The sequence below is a fragment of the Spermophilus citellus genome (assembly GCF_964194105.1).
Source record: "Spermophilus citellus genome assembly, chromosome: 13".
NCBI lineage: Eukaryota > Metazoa > Chordata > Mammalia > Rodentia > Sciuridae > Spermophilus > Spermophilus citellus.
In genome coordinates, this window is record NC_138193.1 from 54,807,003 (window position 1) to 54,826,345 (window position 19,343).

The 19,343-nt window shown below is 48.5% G+C and overlaps 1 protein-coding gene across 1 annotated transcript; it reads right to left on the bottom strand.

The window, feature by feature from the left end:
* Positions 1-14,538: 14,538 nt before the first annotated feature.
* Positions 14,539-19,044, bottom strand: LOC308632864 (sepiapterin reductase-like; the record flags this gene model as incomplete). The annotated part of the gene is made up of 3 exons (XM_081265231.1): positions 18,602-19,044; positions 17,167-17,457; positions 14,539-14,720 (listed from the first exon to the last, which is right to left on the bottom strand). The coding sequence occupies exons 1-3, from the start codon at positions 18,921-18,923 to the stop codon at positions 14,539-14,541; spliced, it is 795 nt and encodes a 264-aa protein (XP_081121357.1). The 5' UTR covers positions 18,924-19,044.
* Positions 19,045-19,343: the final 299 nt, after the last annotated feature.

Below are 19,343 nucleotides of genomic sequence, written 5' to 3' on the forward strand. Positions count from 1 at the left end.
TGAGACTCAAACCACAAAGAACTAAATATGGAATAACAATAGTACATAAGTTGGGGCAGAGTGGGAGGGTTGAAGATAAAGCCCATTGGTATCAAATATTTTTTCTGAAAGATATTTTTTTCTGCAAATATAGTGATTAATTTTAGAGTTTGGAAAGTGAAATATGATTGATAAAATGCCTAGGACAACCATCAAAGGATTAACAAAAGAAAAAGAATTAAGAAGATCAGGATGAAAGAGAGTTAAATAACAATAAAGCAAATTCCTCTTAAAAACTCTAGCCAGTGGGAAAACATGAAATCCATTGTTTCTAGGCCATTAGCAGGAGTGTGTCATGAGGCTGAAAGAGCCCTGCTTTGGGACATTAATCTGGTTAGAAAATAACTGAGAAAACATGGAAGGCATCTTAACAGGAAGTGTTAGAGAATCTGTCATTGGCATTCTCTTCTTGTAAATGGAACACAATCACTGAGCAATTCTAAATAAATGCTTAAGTCACAGGAATCAAAAAACTGATGTCAAAACAAAAGTTTGGGTTTCTATTTTTCACAAAGATTTCCAAGAGTTTATCATCAAATAATGATGCCAGGAGTAGTAGTGAGGAGTAATCAAGTAATTCATCGTGAAGAATAAATCAGGGTCAGTATGAGGGTAGGGGCACGGTGGCCCACGCCTGTTATCCCAGCAGCTGGGGAGGCTGAGGCAAGAGGATGAGGATCACGAGTTCAAAGCCAGCCTCAGTAACTTAGCAAGGCCCTAAACAACTCAGTGAGACCCTGTCTCTTAATAAAATATTTTTAAAAAGGGGGGGCTAGGGATGTGGCTCAGTGGTAAAGTGCTCTTGGGTTCAATCCCTGGTCCAAAAAAAAAAAAAAAGGTCACATGTTTCAAAACAAGATTCTGCACATGAATTTTGAAAGGAAGCAATGGCCCTTATCACCCTCAAGCTACTTTTAAAGTACAAAGGGTCCGGGGCTAATAGAAATACAATTTTTAAATCTTAGTAATTGGATTTTTCATTATAAAGGATATACAATTCTGTCAGCCACACTAGTTGTTCTGTTAGAACAATTTAGGAAAGAAAGAGCAATCATAACTTGGAAAAATTCCTGGAAATGTTCAGAATACAAAAAAATATGTATATGTATTTAATGTATTTATAATTGGTGTAGTTTTGTAATCATACACTTTCTGGTGACATTCTTTTTAAGCTATTATCTGATGAATTAAGACTAATGAGAAAAGTAGGATGTATTTGCAGTTGAAAAGATTTTAATTCTGGGAACACTGTCTATCATGGGCATTGGGACTCTAATTTGTGAACAAAAGCTAGTATTCTAGTAGGAAGTCAAAGAGGAACAAAGAAAATTTACAACTCATTTAAGTTGGTTTCTACACATTGTGCAGACTTGCTGTGAATCTTGGGCAAGTGACTCAACCTATCATTGCTAGTTTCCTTATCTGAAAAATGGGGATAAATCAGGGATTCTGCCTTACAGTTGGTTGAGAGGATTCAATGAGTATGTAAGTTAAAGCACTTAGTGTAACACCTGCATATAGCAAGCATTTAGAATTATTAATGGCGTGATAAAGATGGGCATTGTTTCCACAGATTACTCATGAGATACAATGAGACAACTGCTGGTGTAATGATGCCTAGCTCTCAACCTAGGCAAGGTCCCCGCAGAAAATATCTGAGGCCGTCTTAATTAAGCCGGCATTCATGGGTGCCACGGTATGGATAAGATCATTGGGAGGCTGTTACATCCAATTATTATGGAAGCCGATTTTAATAAAATGCATGGCTCTGTCTACACTGGAGCTGCTTACACAAGTGGAAGATTTAATAGTGTTGCTACAACGTTTACGGAGGATGAGCCAAGAGCTTTGTACACACATTGTCATGCACATCTTGGGGATTTAATGGTGTTGAGGTTTGTCGGGATATGAAAGAACTCCAAAGTGATCTCAGTACTGTCAATTCTTTGTAAGACACTATTCATGCATCTCTGAAAAGCTGGCAAATTTTCAAAACATTTGTAAGGGAGGGAAGGCATAACATACAGGAAGCTCTGGGGTTGTTGAAAACATGTTGGATTATTGGTTGTGATTGAGGGGCTTCTGCAGATTATTCAAACCTGGGAAGTTGTATGGAGCTATTCTTGAAAAGCACAGGTGGCTGGTAGCAGGGAGGGCTTGGCTGACTTTGGTTTCCAAATTTGAATTCACCTTTTGTTTACAAATGTTAACAAATTTTAAACAATGGGCTAATCACTGCAAGCATTGTTTTTTTTTTCCTAAAGAGCTTCTGATCAAAACTACAGACATTTTTTTTTTCTCTTTGCCATCAGATTGAAGCAATACTTCATGGTTTGTCCTCTGAGAAGCAATAAATATTTCCAAACCATTTGGGACAGAACAGAGAAATTATGCCGGTAAGTAATCCCCAAAGATTTTCAAAGTGGGAAAAAAATTTAAAAGAAGAAAATGTTCATGATAATGCAGGTAGTACATTTTCTTCTGCTATATCAGAACAACAATTTAGAATAAATGTTTATTTCCAATAGACAGTGGTTATAATTACAAAGCTTGTGTCTTTCAAAAACCAGAAACAGCAAAATAAAATAAATTAAAGGGACACTGAAACAGTACATTAAATTAAAAAAAAATCTAGACATATGTAAAAATGTTCAGCATCCCTGCCTGCTAGACTCCCACCTCCTACTGGGCCCTGGGTAAACCCCACGGCCTTCCTTCTGGTCATCGCCAATTGCATCAGGGGTGGTCCCTGTGGGCGCGCTTGATTTGGGGTCTGACTTAAACAATGAGTTTCTTTCTCAGGCATTTGAAGTTAAGTGACCCAGAGGGAAGTGACATTTGGTAACAGACAGAGGGTCACAGAATGAGTATGGCAAACCAGAGAGGTCGGGCAGTGCCTGGAGCCTCAGTGTCAGCCCAACAAAGGCCGAGGCCATCCTGGTTTCAATCTAAAGTCCTGTTGGACTCAAGGTCAGGTGCAGGCCTTTTCTTGTGGACCCGCTGCCTCGTGCATATCTCCCCTGAGCTGCCATGAAGGCTGAGCACAGCTCTTGTGTTTTGTTGTCAGGTCCCCCATAGTAGATGGCATCTACAGGAAAGAGGACATTGCGTGAAGGGTGTGATGAGAGTGGAAGACGCAAGAGAGGCTCTTGACTCAGTTACATCCCTAGATGGCGGCCACCAGTGGCGGGGAGAAGCCAGAAGGAAGAGCATGGGAAGCATGGAGGACAGGAGAGTGGCTCCGTGCCAACCCGGTTCCACAGCCCTGGGGCTTCAAAGACAGCTGCCATCCAGCCTCTTCTCTAACAGACCCTAGGCCACCCAGCTAGCTGTGTCCCTGTCCCCATGCCATACCTGTTCCCTGATCAGTGTTTTTGCTTATGGGGTTTCTGCCAGAGAATGTCCCCCCACCCCCCACCAAGTGCCAACCATGCTCAACCTCCAGGCCTGTTCATGTCACTTCTTCCAGGTGGCCCTCCTCACCCTTCTTGTCCTAAGTGGTGCCCTTCAGAGTTCTCAGACCTCTGCTTACACTTGTGTTTGTGTAACTCTGGAAAGGCATGTGTCAGGGACCTAGGACTCCCTGGGGCCGTGGAATGAAAAGAACAAGGCAGCCACTGCCCTTGGTTCCATTTAGGTTCTCCTTACCCTCTTTTTTTTTTTTTTTTCCTGGTACCAGGGATTTAACCCCATAATGCTTTACTACTGAGCCACATCCCAACCCTTGATATTTTTTTAAATTTCTTTTTGAGACCAGGTCTTGCTAAATTGCTTCAGGCCTCACTAGGTTGTTGAGGCTGGCCTCAAACTTGGGATTCTCCTGCCTCAGTCTCCCGAGTTGCTGGGATTACAGGCATGCACCACCACACCTGGCCTCTGTACCCTCTTTTGCTTCATGGCCCTCCTCAGAAAAGAAGGGGAGTCAGAAAAGGCCTCTTTCTCCTAGATCCATGTCTGATTTCCAGGGCCTCTTTCTTTTTCGATGCCCAGTGAGCCTCTGGTTTCAGCCATTCATGCTCCTTCTGCCTCCACAGAGGCACAAGGCTGCTCTTCCCAGCTGCAACCTACTCACTCACCCCTACACAAGCCCAGGGGCACCCCTGTCAGCTTCATTTACTTCTCCTTCAGGAAGCCCTCCCTGGCTGCTCTAATTCACCTGGATCATCAGCTCTAACCAGGGAAATCTGAAGCTAACAGATGACTCCCACAGGGGTTCATCTTTTGCATCTCTATGTGACCTTTATAAACACATAGGGTGGGCCATTCATGACCTGATGCACTTTCTCAGCATTCAACAGATACATTCTAAGTGCCTAAGTGCCAAGCATTTTGCTTAGTGGAGGAGAGCCATGGGCAAGACAGAACTGGTTGCCCCTCTTACGGAGCTTAGCATGTGGTGTGATGGCTGGAATAGAACAAGCCACTAGACATTGGCGATACAGTGTGAATTGTGTCCATGTGGGGTGTTCTAGGGGCACATGGTAGGAGCACAATACCAAAGATGCCAACCATTTCTTGTCCTACCCAGACCCCAATTTGAAAAACTGGCCCAAACAGTTACATGCTGCACCATGTGAACAGGCCTCCCACCACCCCACCTCTCCACAGTTCATCAGACTAATTCACCTGGACCAATCCACAGACCCATAAAGGAGCTCTAAAAGAGACCCTGGTCCAATATCATTCTCACTCTCAGAAATGAGAACTAAGCTGGGCATGGTAGCACGTGCCTGTTATCCCAGCAGCTCAGGAGGCCGAAGCAGGAGGATCTCAAGTTCAAAGCCAGCCTCAGCAATTCAGTGAAACCCTGTCTCTAAATAAAACACATATAAGAAAGAGCTGCAGATATGGCTCAGTAGTTGAGCACCCCTGGGTTTAATCCTTGGTACCTCCCCCCAAAAGAAATGAGAACTAAGAGTCACACAAGGAATTGCAGTTAAGTGTGGGCCTCGGCCTCATGGACAGTGTTACATGTACCCGAAATCTCAGGGAACAGAAATGAAGTGTGAGCAGAGGAAGTGTTCTGGGAGGGAGAGGGAGAAGAGAGCTGCTCAGAGACCTCACAGTGAGCCTCTGGAGGCAAGGAATTGGGCTCCAGCTCCTGCTCACCAGTAAACAACATGGCCCCAGAAGAAAAGAGACTCACAAGAACAGACCCATAGAAGGCTGGGCGTGAGTGGCCAGTGGGAGACAGGTCAACGAACAGGCTGAGGATATGAAGGATGAGGAAGCGCTAACCAGTAGGAATGGAGATGTAGAGTTTCCTGGAGTCTTGGAGGGGAGAGTGTTATAGTAAGAGTAAGATCTACAGGGAGCATGGGCCATACAACTGTCATACCAAGTCTATCACCACTGTGGGTAGAAAATGGTAGAAATTTAGAACAGTAGAACTATATTTGCTTAGAACATCTGTCTACTCACCCACCCTTCCTTCCTTCCCTCCCTCCCTCCCTTCCCTCCCTCCCTCCCTCCCTCCCTCCCTCCCTTCCTTCCTTCCTTCCTTCCTTCCTTCCTTCCTTCCTTCCTTCCTTCCTTCCTTCCTCCTTTTCCATCACCCTCCCCGCTCCTCTTCAAAATTACTCTGTCTTGAGGCTGGGGGTGTAGCTCAGTGGTAGAGCACATGCCTAAGAGGCTCTGGATTCAATGCTCAGCACTGAAAAAAAAATCACAAAATTACTTTATCTTATCACCAAGGTAATGTATGTTTGCTATGGAAAATTTTCAAGATAAAGAAAAGCAAAAAGAGCTAAGTAAAAATTCCTCAAAAATCCCACCCCCCAGATAGCTTTACTTAAAAATCTTACTGTTACTAAAACTACTAGTAGCTAACATTTATCAAGCTCTTTCTAGATATAAGACACTGTTCTAAGAGCTTCTATGCATTATTTTATTGAATCCTTATGAACCTATGAGTTGGGTACTCTTTTTTAAAATTCAACTTAACTAATGATAGTTTTTAAGTAGGTGGCAAAACTGTGACAGAAGTTCTGACTCAAGTTAATATTTTTATGTACATATTTGTGGTCTTTTAATGGAGATCATAAATTAACATGGACTCCTTTTCCTTTTTACAAAATATATTTTAAAAAATGTTCAAGTAATATGTAGACATACTTTATGTTATTCAAACAATATATTTGTGCTAGAGAAAGAAAAAAAGAATAAAACCAGATGATTTTAGAAAAGAAAACAAGAACCATTTGTAACCCCACCATCCAAAAGACCAGTGCTTATTTACATTTAGCCATAGCTTCCCCATTGCTGGAGTGAATATGAGATTCAGAACAGAGATGTGGTTCCTGATCTGGGCAATATCACCTAGGGAGGCTTTCAATGAGCTGGAAAAATCACACGAGCATCTAACAGTTAGGTGTACACCAAAGGATGTGAATTGCATTTGAAACCAGATTGTTAGTGAGGAATGTCCCACAGTGTTTATAAACTACCCTGGCTGCAATGAAAGAGCTGGGCCCAGAGGTCAGTAGAGCCAGACTGTCCCTGAGAATCAGGGAGAAGTCACTTCCTGTCTGGGCCTCAGTTTCCTCATCTGTACAGTGAGCCACTACAATTTAGGAATGAATGAATGACCGCTAGCCGAGTTTCCTTGTTGGCATTTTGGATGATGCCTGACAGTTCCCACCCAGCTCTGGCACAAGAAACAAGAGGCCGGTAATATGAAAGGGCTGGGGTCAGGGAACACCAAAGGCTTAAGGACCCCCAAACGAGGGTGTGAGCTCTATTTTTCTGGAGGGCTGGGCCAGCCAAGCCGATTAGGGGCCCCAGAGCAGCTGTGGGCCGAGGGAGGCCGCTGGGGGTGAGGGGATTCAAACAGCTCTTTCCCACCCTCTCCCCCACCAGCCTGCTCTGTGTAAAAATTCCAAACTCCCAATCAAACCCCCTTCTCTTTTCTCCTTTCATTCACCTGCCCATCTTCCTCTCCTCTTCTCTCCTTTTCTATCCAAACTCATAATTAATCGCTCAAGGCAAAAGTAATGAATGTTAATTGGCCATCTGTAGGAAGACTAATTAAAATCTACCACGCTGGGGTTTCAAACATACCTATAGCAACGGAGTGAATCGGGAATGAGGCGAGGAGGGACTGAGGTAACAGCTGAAAGACTGCAAAACACCATTGGGCTTAGGTGTGAGGAACGACGCCAGAGAGGGGCCGAGATGCTGGAGAGAGGGAGAGATGGAGACAGAGGAAAAAAAAAAAAACATCCTCAACTTGCGGCTGCCATGGCAGGGCCTGGCATTTTGTCCCTGTTCTGTTTTGAGTTTCACAAACACATTTACACATTTCCTTCTTGCTGGACGTGGCTTAAGGGGTGGCTGGAGTTTGTCAACACACAATTGTTGTCCCCAGTTGTGGGCCTAAACACACACATTTCTGCAGCAACACCTGCCCCATGTCAAAAATCACCCACATGCGTGCACACACACACACACACACACACACTGGTTAATGCACACAAGCTGGTTAAATCTCATGCACACCTTTGCATGGATTCCTGCTTGTATGCAGTTATGAACCCAAAGCAACCCAGGGGCATAAGGTATGATTTAGACACAATTATTTGTATGTCTACTGGTGCGCGTGTGTGTGGTTTAAACACGCATCCACAGTTACCAAGAACAAATGCTGATGTGTGCTCCTAGCAGTTTTCAAAGTTACAATCACATTCATACAATAGGCTCGTAAGTATGTGCACAGTTACACACCCAACCCAAGCCCACATCAACACACTTGCTCTCTGGCAAATTTCACATCAGCACTGTTATACACAGGAACACACGCTATGGCACCCCTCCACGCAAAAGTAAGGCTAAATGTTCAAGCCAACATATGACTATTAAGGTGGCAAAAGGGACACACACACACACACACACACACACACACACGGAGCTGGGGTTTTGATTAGGCCCACATGGGGTTCATAGGCAACTATAAGAGTTTGGGTCTGGAACAAACAAACCCAGGTGGTGGCCTCTGGTTTCCTTGAAAGGACTGGGCTTCAGCCAAGATCCAAGGTCTTTGGCTTCATCTCCTTTCTTAGAACCCTGCTCTGGGCACCATGAGTTTCCAAAGACTGCTTTAATGTCCTGACCTTTGGACATTAAAAAGGGATGGTAGAAGAGTGGACCAGAGATGCCCTGGGGTTAAGATGGGTGCTAAGGCCAGGTAGGGTAGAAGGTGCCAGCCACAGGGATGGGTGGCAGCTTTTGTGCTCTTGCCTTGAAGGGTCAGTTCTATGGGTCAGGGGAGGCTTAAACTGGGTGGGAATGGCCTTGTGGGAAGACAGCAACATGGGAACTGTGACTTTTTGACCAGGGCTCCTCTTTGTCCTCACTTAGGGAAAAGGCTGCCTTCCTTATTGGATGGGTTTTGGAGCCTCCTCTGCATTACCATCAAGTCCCTCTGTGATAAACTTGGATTAAAGCAGAAAAAAAGGGCAAATACAAGAATGAACGTTCTACCACCTGGGGGTTCTGGAAAGGTGGGTATGAGAACATGGAAAGGACCATCAGACAGGTGGGAACAGGGTTCTACCCAGGGATTCTCACAAGAGAGAGCTAAGCACTCTTGTCTTCCAGGTTTGGTGCCAACTCTCTGTTCCTGGAGATTCTTATAGCTTTTGCAACCCACAGTCAGTTCCCAAGTCCCATCATCATGTCAAGCAAGGAAAGTAGCTGGGGGAAGGACAGGCCAGAGGAGGGCAAGGTGCTCAGTGCCCCAGAGGGACCTGGATGCTGGGTGCATCTCCAGAAACCAGAGTCAGACACAGGAAGGACCTCTCAGCCATAATAAGAATGAAAGGAATCCCTAACATCCCAGGAGTGACCAGTACCCATCAGGCTAGATGCTCATCTCCACCCTTCTGGGGTCCATGGAGCCCTGCTACCTGATGTCCCCTTCAGACAAGTGAGGAGATTTCAGTTGCTTCTAGGAGAATTGACTGCCCAGGCCCACCAGGCTGAAAGCGGCCAAGGCAGGCTGCAGAAGTCAAGCCCAGTGGGCTAGCTCTTAACCCTGGGCAGCCCCAGGCTGGATCTGCACAGGAAGGGAAGGAGCAAAACTGCTTCCCAAGGCATGGGCTTCCTGGAGAGCCTTCAGGGTCTTCGGGGATCTCCTTCTGCCGACTAAGGCCTCAGAATTCTTGGGGAGGAACAGGCCCACATGCACACACACACACACACACACTCACTCTCTCACACTCACACACACAACCCTATGACAGCTTCTACATTTGGAGCTGACAGATGTGCAAGGTAACAGCTCCGCATCGCCTGTGCAGCTGAGGCCCCGGCGTCGCGAACGGGATTATTTCCAGCAAGGCTCAGGGCGGCTGCGTGAGTGTGTGTGTGTGTGTGTGTGTGTGTGTGTGTGTGTGAGAGAGAGAGAGAGAGAGAGAGAGAGAGAGAGAGAGAATGAGTGTGTGTGGCTTCTCCTATCATCGCTCTATTGCTCTCCCTCCATCTAAATCTGTCTGTTATATCTTTGAATCTTCCTGCTTTCCTCCCTGGGGCTCCTATTTCTGGCCCCTGTCTCCATCTTCCTCTTGTGGTCCTCTCAGCCTGTCCCAGTCTTTGCCTTTGGCTGTGTCTGTTTCTGTTCTCTGCCTGGATATTCCAGAGAGCGAACTTGCCTCCTTTCAACTCCCCCACTTTGCCCCTTGTTCCTTGCTTTCTCACTCAGGCAAGTCACAGGATGGACTATTCATGAAGCTCCACTTTGTTCCAGAAAATAATGCAGCTGTCCCTGCCCTTTGCACCAGGGCTCCTGCCCAGAGTGTGTTCGGATGTGTGGGGATCTGGGCCTTTTCCAGAGCCAGGAAAGCAGCTCCCAGTCTTCATCACTGTCCTTCAGGCCTGGCCTTCTCTCCATGGGCCCACTGGTCCTGACACTCATCATTTATGGGCAAATTAGCATCTTAAAAAGCAGACCTCTTCTGCCTCCCAGTTTTCTCTTGCAATTTCCATATTCCCAACTTTTACTACAGATTGAGCCCAGGGTTGACCCCAGGTCTGGCCTCCCTGTAACTCTGACCCTGGCCATAACTGATCCTCAATTCTGGCCATAGACTGACCCCCATTTCCTAACCCTGACTCTGTCCCCATGAACTTCCCCTTCTCTCCAGGGCTGCCTTCTCCGGTTTCTGCCAATACTCAGGTGGGTACTCAAGGCTCATACTCACTTTTAATACTCTGGTACCAGGGAGGATACACCTCATTGCACTGAATAAGAACCTGGGGTCAAGCAGAGGCAATGGGAGACTGAGAACTTTCTACTCCCCAGGCGATTCTGCTACATCCTAGCTCCACCCACTTCCACAATAAGCATTTGTGGACTTCTTTTCAGGATTTCAAGGGAGACGGGCAGACTTTTTCCCCAGGATGCCTGGGTTGGGTGAGGCCCATTCAGTGGGGTCTTGCCTGCCAATGTAGTGCCCTTTCAATGTGTCTATACACCTGGCCGTAGCCACTGCTGCATTCACTAGAGCTCACTCACTCTCACATTCATTCATTCACTTAGCAAACACCATTGCCCAGATGTGTGAGTCTGGTTAAAGGATGTGGAATACACACAGCCTCTTGAGAAGGAGGCCTTGTTCCCTGTTTTACATCTGGGGCCAGGTCGGAGAAGGAGAGGCCTTAGCAACAGCCAAAGAGAGAACTGAACCAGAGTGTGGGCCAGACAGAGTCCTGCAGCTCCAAGCAGACACCCCAGGTCTGGAAGGGCGGGTGGGTGGGGCCCTCTCCTCCCTGGCCTGGGGTTGGGGAGGCAGGCCTGTGAACCAAGTGGCCACTAGACAGCTTCAGTTTCTTAGGTGAGGCCCCAACTGAGACCAAAAGGTGGGTCCCCCAAAAGAAGAAAGAAAATTCCTTCTCCTTCCCCTCTCCCCTTCCCCCAACTCCTCACTAAAAACAGAAGTCCCAGGCTCTCCAGCTCACATTCAAGACAATTCACTCCCTCCTCGGCACTCCTGTCATTTAACCCCCCACCCCAGCTGACCCCAGAAGCTCTGAGTGACTACTCAGCTACATGGCTTCTAGATGATGTTCCTCAGCCGCTGCACCCCAGGTCACTAAGAGGTAAGACTGAAGGGGGCAGTGGTAGAGAGATGTCACCCTAGGGGTCTCCACTTGGGTAACCGAAAGTGCTCTTTGTCTACCTCCCAGTCACCATGTGGGATCCCAGGGGTGAGGGAGCGCAGCTGGGCTTTCCTGGTGGGTTCACACGGGGTTGCACACTTTAGCTCTGTGAATCAGAATGACCACAGCCACAGGCAGTTCGTGCATAGACAAGAGTCATGCTCTATGGGGAAGGGTGTGAATGAGGAGAAGGTTGCTTCCTAGTGCCCAGCTCCCTGGAGTGAGATATTAGGATGGAGCTTGTCTTGGAGGAATGGTGACAAGAGTGGGGTAGGAGCAGCTGGCCCCTCCAGGCTTGGTTTACCATGAACTCGGTTCCAGCCTAGGTGTGGGGCATACATATCTATTCATGGGACAGGGATTGGGAGTGGGAGGGCACCCTTGACCAGCCTCATCCCAGCTGGTCATGCTCATAGCAGAGATGCTAGAGTTCCCTAGGGTGGGCTTGGAATATTCCTCTCCCACCTCTGCCTCTCATAGGCCAGCTGCTTGCCCCAAACACAAAACACAAAACCCCAAAAGATTTATCCAGTTCTTTCACACCAAAGACAAAGAGAAACATTTGTTTGTCTTTTGGCCAATCTGTGGTCCTGCTCACCCCAGCAGCTGAGCTCTGGGCATGTGTAGGCATGTATTTATGTGTCTTCTTGCATGTGCTCATGTCTGTGGTAGTTGAGGCTGGACCATGAACTCCAGGAACACACACAGTAGGCCCTGGAGGCTGGCACAAAAGTCTCCCTGCCTCAGTGGTGGGGGTTTTGGGATCAAGATCTGGGAAATCCCTTTCTGATCTTCCCAGTTCCAAAGGCACCTGAGAGTCCAGAATCCTGGATTGCACGGGGAGATAGGCCTAGTAAGCACTTAGAAGGCTCTGAAACCTGTGTTCTATGCTCAGAGAAGGCAAAGGCCAGGCATGAGAGGGCCTCGCCACCTCGTGGGGACATAAGGTACTCCTAAGGCCCTGGTCAGCCAGGCTGGAGGGTGGAAGAGGGTGAGTCAACCCTGCTGGACCTCCCACAGGGGGCTGGGTTGGTACTGTTTACCCTCATTGCCATGGGAGCGAGAGGCTAAGGGAGGAAATGCACCCACCACTCACCAGGGCAGCAGAGGCAGCCCAGGCTTCTGCAGGTTCCAACTGCAGAGACTGAACCAGATGCCACATGATGCAGCCTGACCACACTTGTCACACCTTAGAGGAAGGTTTACTGAAAGGAACTTTGGAGTTTATTTGCCCTAAGGAAATTGAAGTCCAGGGAGGGAGCAAGGCCTGGCTCAAGCCCTACATGAAGGTTCTGGAGCCTAAAGTTCATGCATTCTCCTGCGAATTCATGATGGGTTATCCACATGGAACCCCAGTTCCCGGCCCACCCCAGGAGGCCTGCAATAGGGGCAGAGCAGTAGGAGTTTTTGCCACAGGTCAGAAAGGGAAGGGTGTCTGGGCCACTTAGAGAGGAGGCTGCCAGTGTGGCTCCAGGACCATCTGGATCCCGATGCTGAAAGGTAATAATGTGGCCAGGCACAGGGAATACCCACCTGCAATCCCAGCAGCTTGGGAGACTGAAGCAGGAGGATTGTGAGTTCAAAGCCTCAGCAAAACCGAGGCACTAAGCAACTCAGAACTTGTCTCTAAATAAGATACAAAATAGGGCTGGGGACGTGGCTCAGTGATCAAGAGTTCAATCCCTGGTACCCCCCACCCCCCGCCAAAAAAAAAAAAGGCAGTAATGTTTTATCATCCATGGTGTAATGCCAGCACTGTGCTTAACACTTAAGAACATTAGGTCACTTAATATTCATATAGGCCCTTTGAGATAGTGTATTATAATCCACATTTATCAGAGAAGGAAACTAAAGCAGAGAATTGCCCTGGGTTACCACCTGGTAAGCACCAGAGCAGGGATAAGCCCAGTGATTTTGACCTCAGTGAGGTCTGGGGCTCTGCTGGGCAAGGCAAGAGCACAAGTCACTTGCTCACGCCTTAGGGTCTCTGAAGGATGCTTCCAGTTCCTGCCCTCCAACAGGAGCAGCTGCTGCTTCTCCAGGAGGCACAGCCTCAGAGTGCCCTCTGCTGGGCATGAGGGGGATCAAAGAAGAGTTCCCTTCTACACAGCCACAGGACTGAGTCCAGGCATTGGCTGGCAAGAACTGTGCTCTCTCCTCTCAAACATGGGCTGGGGGGGTTGCTATAGAGCACCACTGTGGAGCCCTAAGCCTTCCCCAGTCTTCTGAGCAGTAAAGGTTTGAATTTCTCAGGCTTCTCTCGGAATTTTGCCCATCTTCCTGGAAGGAACGCCTGTCCTAAGCCCACTCCACTGAGGACCAGGGCCATGGGCCACATAGGTGATGCCAAGGGGGCTCACAAAGCAGCTGGATGTCACTCAGAGCCCTGACATATGGGCAAGGGGTAGAAATGGAAATCCAAAGCAGCACCAAGCAGAGAACCCCTCCATCCCTGAGGGCTACCGGGAGAGCAGGCAGTGTGTTGGGTCCTGAATGATGTATACTCTGAGTATCTTCAGGACAAGAAAAAGGTAGTAAAGACTTGGGTCATTGTGAGCAAAAGAGTGAAGAAACAGGCGTCTCAGCATCCATCTGGGACCATTGGCTACTTGGGTTTGTCACTGAGTGAGCCTCGGTGATATGAGGCAGACAGCTTCATGACAACTCCCCAGGAAAAAGAGCAACACACCCCAAGTTTGGGTTAATAGGCATTGGACCACCCTGGGGCCTAGGAAACCAGCTATGAGCCCTCTAGGAGAGGAGGAGGGAGGCATTAGTGAAGACTGAGCCTCATTTTATTTGTGTTTGCCTTCTCTGTGTACATAAACTCCCAGCCTATTGGGAGGTGGGTTCTAAAGCAAGAAGGCATCAGGATAAGCACAGGAAATTTGACAGAAAGTGTTTGTTATCCAAAGCAAGGAGGATCTGTGTGGGTTGGAACCTGCTCTGTCCTCTTTCCCTCCAGGCCACCTGTGAGTCTACATGGGCTACCCTTCACATCACATCACTCCCTCCTTTCCCACGGACCAGCCAGGGGCAAGAGATCCAAACTTTTCTCTTCAGTGTTTCAGCTGCATTTCCTGCTCTCCCATCCTGGGGATAGAGAACTACAATACCCATAACCTCTTTCCAAGCCAGGCTGCATGACACAGATCTGACAACTGGTGACACCTGCCACTCCCACTGGCTGCCTTTGTGGGCAGGGCAGTAGGCATGAATGGTTGTCTGCGTTGGGCAGGGTTGGCAGGGGGCTTTATGAAAGGGTGTGGGAAGCCCCAGGGCTCCTGGGCTGTACCCCAAAGTGGAAGCCAAAAGACCCAAGAAGCCAAGAACATAAGCTATTTATTAGAAGGACACATGGGCTCCGGACTCAAACTTGTCTGTTTGCAGCAAGTTCAGCAGCTTTTGGGCTGACACCCCACAATCCACCAGTTCCCCCTTTGTCTTCAGATCCTGTAGCCTTTTTCGTAAGTCTGGATCCACTGAGGTCTCCCGGGCCAACTTCTGCATGTCTGTGTCCATGATACCTAGAGGACAAAAAGCAGAAGACAGGACCAGAAGGTCATGGGTCCCTGCTATGTATTTAGGTTATGGAGCTGAATCAGGTCTGGTCAGAGGCAATACCTACCTCATCTTTGCTCAAATGCATGGTCAGAGTGGCCGAAGTCCCCTCTTTGTCACTACTGAGTTCCAGACTCAAATTCCAAAGCCCACACAAAACACGGTCCCCTTCATGAGGTCCTACTTTCTCATGAAGTAGTACCTTCTCCTCTGACTTTGTTTTCAATGTGGTGCTGGGGATGAAGTTCAGGGCTTTATACGTGCTAAGCACATACTAACTCCAGTCCCGCAGCACCTTCTCTTGATTTTCCCACTTCTACATATAAAGTATTTAAAACCCCGTGCCCTCCTCCTACCACACCCTCTGCCCACAGTCAGCCAGGCCCCAGGCAGGATCCTCCTGCACCTACATACCCTGAAAACCAAGCTCTTCCTTTTCACAAAGCCCTGGTTCTCTCTCTCCCTGTTTCAACCCACCCTTCTGCTAAACTCATTTTCTAAAATACCATACCCATTCCTCTGCTGAAAACCCCTCAGGGGCTTCCCAATAGCCTGGCCCAGTACTCAAGGTGCCCTTACTCACTTCCCTCTGTCCTCAATCAGCTTCCAGACAAACTGCAAGGCCTGTCACTCCCTAACATGTTTTCCCTCCTTTACCTGCACTGCTAGGACATGTCTACCACCTGCCAACATCCACACAGCCCTCATGAGTCAATACAGAGTTCATCTACCTCCAGTAAAATCATTCCTAGTCTCCCATCTGTAAGGAGTTGTTCCCTTTTGAACTCTTGTAAGCACTTGTTATTCTTCATATAGAAATCAAAACATCCCAGAATCTGGAGTTAATGATCATGAAGGACAGAAAATCACAAGAATCTCAAGGCTGGAAAGAATATCATCTTCTAACATTCAAACACCTTCCAATCACTTCTCATCCTGATGACAAGAGATGTGCTACCTTTCCAAACAGCCCACTCTATCTTTGGACACCTGTTAGAATATTCTTTTTTTTTTTAGTATTTATTTTTTAGGTATAGATGGACACAACACAATGCCTTTATTTTTATGTGGTGCTGAGGATCAAATCCGGGTCCCGCCCATGCTAGGTGAGCGCTCTATTGCTGAGCCACAATCCCAGCCCTAGAACATTCTTCCAGAGACTGAAATGAAAACCAGACTGGTCTCTGCCTTTTTCAGGCCCTGGGGAGCTCCTAAAAATCTCAGCTCTCTTAGAATGCTCAGACTCCTGACATCAAACCTAGCCATGTGGCCATCTGCCATCTCCACGCCTAGCTTAACTGACATTTGGTCACTGTGGTCTGACTGAGCTCTAGGCTGAGCTCAGAGCCTGTGATGAGCTGGGATGTTGGCTCCAGAATAACTGCATGTGTTTGCTGGGGTGGGAGCAATGGAGAACATGAGACGCAGACATGGTACTGATCACAATCTTAGAAGCAAGGTAGAATCCTGGTATTGTCACATATGGGCTTTGGGCAGGCCACTCTATATCTCTGTCCCCAGGACACAAAGCTGGATCTCCACCTGGCTGCTCAGACATTCAACCATCGCCCTGTCACTCCCCTTCTAACTGCAGGAACTGCAAGTCTAGAATAAAGGCCCTGGCACTGTGGTATTTGGGTGGAGAGGTCAGAAACCAGACCAGGTTTCCCAAGACCCCATACCTTTCAACTTCCACAAGGACAAGGAATGATCTTATTCATCCCAGCATCGCCCACTACAAGGGTTCCAGCCCAGTTTAGCCTAGGTTGTCACCACTCAACAATGTCTGTCTGCATGTCACTCAGCTAACATTCTCTGCAGAATACCCAATACTGTCCCACGATGGGACAATCCTAGAAGACCACCAGGAGGTTGATGGTCAGGCAGAGCATGAAGTCAAGTTCATAGCCCAGTAGCTTTGCTAGCTTGCTGCTGGGCACACACAGATGAACCGGTTTTCCCATCAAGTACACCTATGAAGGTCATGCAATGTGACAAATCCTATGGAACAACTAGAAGTTCTACCAATTAGAGAGTACTCCACTGAAGAGGATCATTTTCACATGCAATATCTCCTTTAGCTCCCCTACTTCCCTGTTAAGACAGGTAGCATCTTTCCCATTTCACATAAGATGGTTTGGGCTCAAAATTCAAACCCTTCATCTAATATTCTAATAGTCTAATATCTCAGACTTCCCTGTTCAACCCTCTAGTGGAGGCAAGTCCCCACTCCCTCCTTCCAGCTCTTAACTTCCCTGGAATCTATCTTTCACCTGAGGTGTGAGATCATGATTCAGAAACAACATACCTTGTGGATCCTTCCTCCAAGGAGACAGACTAGGCCCTCTGTCCAGCCCTCAGAGGGGGACCAGCCAATTCTGGGAGACAGTGATGGCAGTACCTTCCACCTACCTGGGTCATAGCTCAGCACCCTCACACTTGGTTCCTCTGCAGCCAGGACCTGGAACAACATGGCACGGGCAGCCTTCCCTGCACAGTACAATGCCCAACCCTTAAAGGGCTGCAGGGCACTGATGGATGAGATGTTAACCACAGTCCTGATCAAGCCAGGACAGTCCTGGAAGGCCCTCAGGAGTCCGGTGGTCAGGCAGAGCATGGAAGTCAAGTTCATAGCCCAGTAGCTGTTTGCTTCAGCTGGGTCACTCAGGCTCAGGAAGCCTTTGGAAACATCCCCAAGAGTGGCTGAAAAAACAGAGGTGGAAATAACTCAGTGAAGCACCAGGGATGTGGTTCTATGGTAGAGCACTTGCCTAGCGTGTGGAAGACTGTGGGTTCAATCCCCAGCACCAGGAGTGTGGGAAGCAAAAGAAATAACCCAGCACAGGAGGGGCTTTCTTCTCCCAGGGTCCTCCAGACACCTTTCCCATCCAGACCAAGAGCAAGCATCCGCCTTGCACTTCCCAAGGCGTTTCCTGCTTCTCAAGCTCTGAAGAAAGACTAATGTGTGGAGAGAAGACCAACCACTGGAGCTGCCCACTGAGAATGCACTTGTCTTGCTCTGGGACTGGGGAGCAGGGGTCTAGCGGGGAAGCTCTAGGGGTAGTTGAAGTGTATTGACTCAGGCCCTCGCTAGAGGGCGCTGCGCAAAATGTTCTGCAAAGTTCAATAACACTTTAGAAAACTTGACTGTCCGGATAAGGACCAGGTCGAGAACCAGGTCGGTATCAGAGCACCCGGCCTTCCTCCTGAACATTTTGCTTCCATGTGCCATCGAGGCTGTGTAACAGTGGTCCACTTTATGCTTTGAATATGACCCTTGCTGCTCTGCCACTGCAACTGATTTTTTTAAAATGGACATGGTTCTTTCTCTCCCTGTTCCTCCATAACCGCCCCCCCCCACTCCCTAATCTCAGGGGAAACAGGATTACCTTTCTTCCCTACTTTAGGCAGATTTATCTGTCCTTGACTACACACCCACCATAGAAACAAAGTAATTCAGAGTTTGGGGATGGTACCAGAAGATCTCAGAAATGACTATCCCCCAAGTTAACAAGTAAATTACAATTCCAACAGAGACCAGGTGGACTGTAGCCTTTGAATCACCTCTTTAAAAGACCCCTACTCCTACTGATGGTCAGAATCACAGTCTTTGGGACAGAGTCCCTGTTTCTCTTTTACTAGCAAAGCCATAAACCTCTTTTTCCTTTTTTCTCAAAACCATGTCCTCCTTATCAGATTGGCATGGGGACAAGGACGGAGCTTTCAGCAACAGATGAAACAACTAGTCCTTTGGACTCAGCCGCCTAGTCTGCCCGCCTAGGAATCGCCCAGCGATGTGGGAAGTGAACGCTTAAATGGAGAATCCGCCCGAGCCCCCGCGTCTCACCCGCGTTGTTTATGAGCAGCAGTCGCTGAAGCCCTTCGGGTCTGGGGAGGTCACGCAGGGCTCCAAGCAGCTGCTGAAGGCCGGCATCCGAGCCCAGGTCGGCGGGCACCCACACCACGCGCAGGCCTGGATGCTCAGCGACCAGCTCTGCCTCCAGCTGCTTCAGCGCCTCCTCGTTGCGGGCGGTTAGGAGCAACACCGAGCCGGGGGACAGCAGCCCAGCCAGGAGCTGAGCCAGCGTGCGGCCAAAGCCGCGGGAGGCCCCGGTGAGCACGCACACCGTGCGGCCGAAGCCGCCTTCCCTGTGGCTCCCAGGCTCCATGCCACGGATCTCAGGTGCTCGAGAGGGGATCCGAGACCCTTAAAACCTGGGGCGGGGCGGGGCGGTGGGAGGAGCTGTCCAGCGGGGCGGGGGCGAAACCTAAGGTTTCAGGCGCCCGGTGATGGAACAGTTTCCCTAGGTCGCTGGTACCAGAAATGAAGTGGGAGTGCAGGTTTGACCGGAGTCTGCGCGATTAGGTAAATAGGAAGGGCAAGGAAGTGGCCCCCAACTATTGGCGGTGTTCCCAGCTCGCCAAACCGCTAAACCACCTGCTAGCACAGGGCTGTGGGATTGCCTTCCAGCTCAGACCCAGCTTCCTTACACTCCTGACCTCCAGTGAAGGTTGCCTTGCTCCTTGCCCCCTAGTGACCAGCCCTGAAGGAAGCCCATGCCTTGTAGGGCCGAGGTACCTGCTGGGCT